Source organism: Buceros rhinoceros, unplaced genomic scaffold, assembly GCF_000710305.1.
Source record: "Buceros rhinoceros silvestris isolate BGI_N320 unplaced genomic scaffold, ASM71030v1 scaffold815, whole genome shotgun sequence".
NCBI classification, from domain to species: domain Eukaryota; kingdom Metazoa; phylum Chordata; class Aves; order Bucerotiformes; family Bucerotidae; genus Buceros; species Buceros rhinoceros.
In genome coordinates, this window is record NW_010414311.1 from 1 (window position 1) to 8,253 (window position 8,253).

General features: G+C 50.7%; 1 protein-coding gene across 1 annotated transcript; it reads right to left on the reverse strand.

Annotated features, from left to right (window-relative positions):
* Positions 1-97: 97 nt before the first annotated feature.
* RAPSN (receptor-associated protein of the synapse) lies at positions 98-8,128 on the reverse strand. Its single transcript, XM_010137033.1, has 7 exons — positions 7,712-8,128; positions 4,985-5,323; positions 3,561-3,719; positions 3,128-3,226; positions 2,924-3,046; positions 937-990; positions 98-301 (listed from the first exon to the last, which is right to left on the reverse strand). The coding sequence occupies exons 1-7, from the start codon at positions 7,925-7,927 to the stop codon at positions 98-100; spliced, it is 1,194 nt and encodes a 397-aa protein (XP_010135335.1). The 5' UTR covers positions 7,928-8,128.
* Positions 8,129-8,253: the final 125 nt, after the last annotated feature.

Consider the following 8,253-nt stretch of genomic DNA (forward strand, 5'->3'; position numbering starts at 1 on the left):
CGGGGGTAGAGCATGCAGAGGACTGCCCTGCGCTGGCCGCGACCAGCTCCGCCCTGTGCCCAGTGCCGCGACGAGCAGCTTTAGCACTTCCAGCCCATTACTTTAAGTGGAAGAAGTGGGAGCAAGGCAGCGCCTGGAGCTGGCTGTTCTTTTCCCCAATGGACTCTCCACACATGCCACAGTACAGCTCCATCTCCTCCACACACTCGTGGAACTTCACTACGTGGTCACGCAGTTCTCGCTGCTGCCCCTTTGTGCGATAGATCCTTTCACACAGGCAGTGGAGCTTCAGCAGGCCGAGCTGCACATGAAGGGCAGAAACACAAGAAAAGTGAACAATGAGCTGAAGACAGGCCAGCACCAGGAGCAGAAACCACTACAGCCCCATCAGCCAGCCAGAGGAACACCAGCGCGGAAAGCAGCTGCCTGAGGGATAGGATCAGCCATAAGGACATCTCAGCGCTTCTTGCCATTAACCTACTTCTCTGTATCCTAAAAGGGGGACAGCCAGGTCTGAGCACTCTGCAGCCCTTTCATCGAGATGGTTTTCGTGAGCCAGCCATGACATAGACCGTGTTTCTCTTCCCCCTGCCACCGGCCAGCACACACTTCAGCTGCTGCTCAGAGCAGTTAACGCTTTTCAAGAAAAGACCCCTTATCCTCCAGCTCTCTGCTTGTTTCATACCCATTTTGACGGCTCCCCACTGCCCTTTGATTGTCCCACTGTGACCCCTCCCTCACATCCCAGACTTGCATGCTGGCAATCACCTGTGCGACTGCCCACCACTCAACACTATGGTGCACATCCCGAGCACCGGCTGGGTAATACAGACACATCAGTGAGGAATAACACGTCTGGATACTTTAACGCTTGGCTGCTTAAGCTGCCTGACAGAAGACTACGGACGGTGCTGAAGAGAAGCTGTAGGATCCTACCTTGTACCCTAGTCCCTCTGCCAGCTCCTGTGCCTTTTCAATGCTTTCCAGAGCCTGTGGATGGAGAGCACAGTCGTCAGTTCTCGCTCTGACACACCGAACCTGGACTCGTATGAATGCCCTATGGGAATTATGAACTGAAAGAGGTGAAGAAGGACACAGCAGACGCTGGATAAACAAGCATCACTGCACCCCTGGAGATGTGAGACAGCTGTCTGGCAGATCTCCCTCCCCTCCCAAAAGTTCATCCGTAAGAAAAGTCTGGGTTCTAAAAGACCACAAATAACCAAAGAGCTACATTTCTGTTCCCGCCACACGGTGCCAAGTCGGGGTATGATGCTGGCAGAGGCTGATGTTCCCAAGCAGAAAGAGCACAGACTTCTTTAAACTCGGTCACACATGCTCATCGGGGCTGGGATGAGGCACAGGCAACAGGAGCCTTTCCCCCATCCTACCTACAGGCTCAGTAATTGTTGGGCAACTCCCAATTTCACTTGTACAAGGGGGGAGGAAAGCGATCAGCACCACCAGCAGGCCCTGCCCCTCCCTCTTCTCCCTGCTGTGTGCACAGCCACTTTATCGTCCTTACGCGCGGCGTGAGGTAGGAGCGTGCTGCTATCCATCCTCATCAGGCTGAAGGACAGCACTGAGCATAGCAGCTGTGATGCCAAATGAGTCCCTGCTTTCCCCGGCTGCCACAGTGCTCCTCACTGTTCTGATCAGCAGTCTCTCTTTTCCAGAACTGTGGAGATCTGCTTCAGATTTGTCCGAGGGGAAGCAGAGGTCTCCCTTCTGATGCAGTACTTTTCAGGAGGAACATGATAAAATTTCTACCCTATAAGTTGGCATGACTATTCTTCCAGGAGAAGAGGACCCAATGAGATGAAAGCATGCGCTTTGAATGCAAAGGTGGTGGTGTTAGAACTGTGGTGGCAGCAACAGCTGGAGATAAGGACCTTGTAAAAGAGCGGAGCGGGAGCTGAAAGCTGGCAGGTAGAACTCCACTGAGAGCTGCGCCTAGAAGAGCGGCTGCCTACTGAAACCCCCTGAAATTAATGACCAGGACTAAGAATCAGAGTGAAGCTCGTGGGCGGGGGAGGAGATGCTGAGAAGTCCAGGGGACAGGAATTTGAGACTGCACAGGGGTTTGGACAAGCAGGCTGTGACAGTCCTTTCTGACAGACACGTAATTGATTCCCTAATATCTGGGGTGAGTTGTCTGAGCTAAAATTCTTCGTGTCTCCTATGGGTGATGGGCGAATCTTCGCCATATCTACACCCAAACCAGCTTCCTGGTGTGGCACTGTTGTTCTGCAGGTTGTTCTGCACTAGTTCAAGGCCAGCCTCCGAGGAGCTCATTCTGCAGCCCAGTACTGTTCCTGCAGTGCAGTCTGCTGCGCCTGGTGCCAGCTGGATGTCAACACCCATACGCTGCCGGAGCATCTTCAAAACTAGTGACGTCACCCCCTGGTACTCTATTGTCTCGTCATCTGTTCCCAAATGATTTTCTGCTTTCGTTTCCCCATTTCACGTCTTGGTTCATACACCTGCAAATATTCTCTAGGATATTGATGCCACATCTGTCTGTAAAGCACGGGGTGGAGCTGTCGAGCTGTCACATCATCGCTATCACAACGAACTTAGTCACAGCTAGGAAGTAGGTAGCGGAACCTATTTCAGAGCACAGGCTGGTTGCCTGTAATGGCAGGAGCTGGTTTCTCAGTGTAGTGCTTAAAGTCATCAGGACTGACTAATGAGACCATTCCCTCGTTAGAATCTGACTCAGAATGGATGATAGTTAGTGACAAATTCCTGGCTGAATTCCGGGGACCATTTGGAGAAGCATAACTGCACAAGCAACAGACCCTGTTGGTAGAACCAAGGGGTGCAGATCTCTGCTGCACTTTGATGGGCGTATGGTTCGGGACAAGATTGCGTGCTCTGATCTGGTCTAACAAAATTCTGTAGAAAGAGGTTTGCAGCTGACCTTGTCCAGCTCCTTCTGGGTCATCCAGCACTTGGTCATGCCCAGAAGCACCTGGACCAGGCCCAGGCGGTTTCCAATCTCTGTCATGATGCTCATGGAGGAATCGTACCGAGGAAAGGCTGTCTGCAGAAGCAGGGAGGAAAACAGGTTTTGCTACAGGCTGCGTTTCACACCCTCTCCCTTTCTGGCACGAAAGAGCTGTACCTGCACGTCTTTGCGACTGCGGTGGATATCTGCAAAGCACAGCAGACACAGTGCTTGCAGGGGCCGGTCACCATGCTGCAGGGCAATCTTCATGGACTCCTGGAAGAAATTGTCTGTGGTCAGTAAAAGAGCCTGTTGAGGACAGTGGAGCTGGGACTGTGCACCCCAGCCACTGAAGGTCAGCTTCAAAGAAATAGCACTATCTTTTTAAAACAAGTGAAATCCTGTTCACGAGTTCCCGACCAAGGGCCGTGCATAGACCCAAACCCTTGTGGCCTCCTGGGCTACCGAAACCACAGCTCCGAGACTGGGAGGCAGCAGGAGCATTGGGAGTTGAGCGTGGGTGCGATGGCACCTCTCTTCCTCCCAGTGCTGTGGGCAAGATCCCCTGGCAGAGCCCTCTGGCAGCTCTGCCACTGCCCGCGCCCGGTACCTCGCAGCAGTCCATAGCATCTGCCAGGCGCCCCAGCTTCCGATAGGCCACTGCCATGTGGTACTGGCTCATCGCACGGTACTTCAGGCTCCAGCCCTTCCCATAGTCATTCACCAGCTCAGCTGCTTTACATGGGAAGAACAAGGCTTTCTCGTAGTCCTGTAAGGCCGACGAGCAGAGAGACAGCAATTACAGCAAAAACAAAGCAAAAAGAACAGGGGAAACCCTGCCTTTTCTTATTTACTAATGCTGCAGCAGCTAGCAGGCGTCTGAGCACCTTTCAACTGCTGCTGCTGCCCCTCTGCCACTTGCTGCTTTTTACTAGTTGTGTGGGATTGCCATGGGCCGAATTTGTATTGCTCTCTGGGTTGAGGACACCGGGGCAGTGACAAAGCAAGTGAATTTTATAAAGCAGGCCATCAGCTTTACTCTGCAGGAACCATTCGCCCTCCTCTGTATCAAAGGCTGAAGACTTTCTCTGCTCTTACATCATCCCTGCTTTTAACATCTGTGTGGAGCTCTCGTGTTCCCCACATGGTGAGCCAGCATCTCCAAGAGGGTGCTTGTCCATCACGGCAGGAAACAGGAGCAAAGCATCACGGCCTCACCAAATCCATGATAGGTAATAATTTAATGTACTTTCATATTTAAGCATCTTTCTGCATTAAAACGGCTTTAAAAAGAAATCTTATTCTACAAGAAGTACATAAAAGTGTTACCTAAATATGTAAAACCACTCCCAAGCAAGTTACATGAGACTGCAGAAATGAAAAAGGTCTTGTATTTTTTAGGTCTCCAAGATGCACAAAGGAAACCACAGCTTTTAAAATTCCCCTTCTCCCTACTTATTTCACACCTTAAAAGGATCCAGCACAATGTTCTGTTCTGTATTTTTGGTATTATGAGGGAAGTCTACTGGTGGTTTTCAGCACTTCAGTTGGGAGGTCTTCCAATAGTGACAACATTCAAGAGGAAAATGTGAGGAAAACCTATTTGCTGCTGTTTGTAATAGAAGTGAGAACTGGCACGTCACCCCTCCCTCACCTCCCACCTGGTTTTGCTCCTATCAATAGCGGTGTGCCTGCGGCAGGGGTGGGAGCAGAGAGTCCATGACCCCTGGCTGCCAGGCCTGCGTGCAGACGGGACCTCCTCTGACCGATCTCCTCCTCTGACCGATCTCCTCCAACGCCAAGTTTGATCTTTAAGCACGCGTGAATGCTCACACTGCTTCACGGCGCAGTGTAAAACGTGACGCTAATCCTCCCATCCGTACCGTGATGGAGGGTGTGCCGGGGTGATTTTACAAAGAAGAGGCTCTAGCTCACAAAGGCGCTCTCAGTGCTTCTCTTTCTACAGCAAAGAAATAAGCTGAAATTCACACCCTTCCCGATTGCTTCACCCTTCCATCCCTTTGGTTACTGCACCTTTATCTGGGCGTAGAAGTTCCCGAGGCTGCAGCAGACTCGGCACTCCAGCATCTTGTCATCGTTGTTGTGTGCGTAGCGTAAGGCTTTCTCAAAGCACTCCAAAGCCTTCTGGAAGGTGCTGAGGCCCAGGAAGGCATTGCCCATGCTGAGGCTCACCTGCCCGTTCAGCTGCCGGCCCACGGTGGTTCCCTGCATGTTCAGGCAGGTCTTACAATATGAGATGGTTTTCTGGAATTCACAGAGTTTCTCGTTGCTGCGAGCCAGGTTTAGGTAGCTCTCTGTAAGGTAATCTGGGTCTTCCAGCTCCCGAGCGGTGTCAATCTGGACCACTGCAAACTTCAAGGAGAAAAGGCAGTGTTTATGAAGCGCGCGACTGATTCAAATACAGCTCAACACCCACCGCGTGGTGCCCTGTACAGGAGAAGTGGCTCGTCCCTGAGCAGGACAGAGGAATCCAGCGGCACTGAGAAGCATCGCATGCCCTTAGCAGTTACCTGGTGGTTTAGGAGCCTGTGAGCAGCCTGGAGAAACCTCTCCCTCTCTGCACGCAGTTCTGGGGCAAGAAAGGTGAACCTGGCGGGCAGTTCCTGGGGAAAAGCTGTTAAGCAGCCCCAGGAGAAACAGGCAAAGCAGGAAATATCTGACACAACGCAGCTCAGTTTTCTTTCACTCGGTTTAACTTACTCCACTTTCTCTGCAATTCTTACACGACTGAAGCACTCTATTAATAAAGGAAAGCAAGCTACTTCCTTCATCAAATTTTACTAACCAATGGCAGTCTGGAGAGATTTTGTTCTATAACCTTCAGGATTCATTGCGTACAGCTTTCCTGAATAACCTGAAGTCTCTTTCTCCTGGACTGCAGCCTCTTGCAAGCAGCGTCTCTGGGGTTCTGCCGCGAACCAGGTGCGCTGCTGGCTCGAGTTAACACCGGCGGCAGAGGTAAATACGTCACAATTTTCATCAGCGATTATAAAGCACCAACTGCTTCCTTTTTGTCAAGTGGCAACACGAGTAGTTTAAGGTACTAGAACATTTTACATTCTTCACAAAATAAAACCACCACTGGGATTCGCCTTTGCTTGGGCCCGCCTGTTCTCGGCTGCCTTGGCGCTTCAGGAGAGATGCTGGGTGGACCCAGTGACGTGCATTAGCTCACGCTTCCCCACATTCCCTTACCTCTGTGCAAGTTCTGCATTATTTCTGGACTGCCACAGCCTCTTTCCTTGGTGTGAAGTAATTTTTCTCTCCAAAGAGGTTGAGCATCATAAAAATCATCTAAAATCACGGTTAATTTCACACCTGTGGTTCTAACCCCTCTTCTGTTATTTCCTCTCTCAATGGTTTATTGCTAAAGATCTTCCTCTGTCTTTCATCACTTGCTGTATAAAATCTTCAGTTTGACTGAAGCTATTTTTCCTTCCTAATACTGGGAAGAACTAAAATTCTCCTTCTCTGATCCCACTTTCTGTTCTTCTCCCAGGTAACAATTTAAGGTTTGGGTATACTGAGCCTTTGCCCGTTTCTCGTCTTCCATGAAGCCTTCAGGTAGCCACATCTTTCCTCTTTTGCTTCTCCCTTCCCCAGTCAGCCTGTTGTTTCTGCCTGTCTAATTCCACATCACTTATGAGAACCGGGTTTCTTCAAATGTTTTCCAAGTGTATTAATACCCCTCTTCTTCCTTGGGGTTTTAAGACAGGGCTTTGACATGTGCATGGGTTTACTAGGAGGATGTGCTCCCCCCTCGCTCTCCCCTGAAGCTTCCAAAAGCTTCTCAGTGAAATGTGGGCACCCCCTTCATGTTTCGTGCTACATGCTGAACGATTACCAGTCTAGTAAGAGGCAACCAAAAACATCAGGACAGGAATATCAAGGCTCTTTAGCAAGACCCTATTTCAGGCTGGGATCATTTCTTAAGACTATTACAACATCCTCTTGCCTTGTCTTCCAGATATTCTGAGTCACTGCCCAAATGCTGCCTGCTGCTCTCTCTGTGCATCCTCCGATACGTCTCTGATTCACACATCAGGTTATTTGTTCATTTAATCAAACACATTTATCCTCATGCTCTTGAAATGTAACTTCAGCTTCTTTTTAGCACTCTTCCATCAAGCCCACATCCTTCCTTCTTCTGTGCTGTCTGGAACAACTGGGAGCCCCTGTCTGACCTCAACTGTCAGACTTCTGGAATGTGTCTCAGCACCCCCCACCAAAAAAGCATCCTCTTTCCCCTTGCAAACAGATAACAAAAAACAATCCAAGAGCTATGTTAGGTATTAGACAGCAGCTGAACAACAAGAGAACAGACATGTCTCCACAAGACTGCTGCTTGTTCTACAGAATCCACTGGGAGGTCTCTTTTTACAGTGACACACACAGGGAAAGCAGCTTTAAGTGGAGCAAAGGCCCTGTTTTCATACCTTTTCTTGAGCCTGATAGCATGGTGTGCCTGTACGTGGGCAACAAATCAAGAAAGGTCCCCACGATTAACTGGAGAACCTCAATAACCTGGGAATCCCCAGGGTCCAGACCCAGTGAGAAGTGGTAGTCTGCGTGGGCTGGAGGTACTGGTCCTCACAGCGATTACGGCAGCCCGCAGCATGCACTCAACAGCTGCTACGTTCTGCTATACACAAAATAACCCCCATTCCCCATCCTCATCTCCAGTCGCTCTCCACAGCAGGTGTGACACAGCAGCACGCATTCATCTCCGGTTCGCCTTACCTTCAGCATATCTTTGTATCTGCCCATCTCCGCGTGAGCAGTGATGAGGCAACCCAGGACCCGGAACCTGCCAGCAGGATCCGCAGACTTCTCCAAAACCCTCATCCAGACTCGCAGGGCCTTTTCGGTCTGATTGGACTGGTAGAGATGGAGCCCTTTCTCTATCTGCTGCTTTGTCTGGTCCTGACCCATCTCCCATGCATTAAGAAGCCTCATACACTGCCCTCTCAGGACAGCGAGAAGGAAGCTCTCGGAAGAGACCTCCACATGAACTGTGTGCTCAGGAGGGTTGGAGCTGTGAAAGCCCAGCGATGTCACAGGGCCAGGGCTGTGGTAAGCGACGGCAAGAAGTGGCTGCTCAGCACTGAAGACAGAATCCCAAACCCACTGTCCTGCTTGCTAGGACTCCATCAGTGCGTTCGCCTGTCCAATCCCATGAACAAAGCGCAAAAGCACCACAGAGAGAGGAGGAGAAGGTTCTCAAGCAGCAGGAGCGAAACTCAACCCGGGCAGCCCGTGCTGGTCTCCCCGCCATTGGCTGC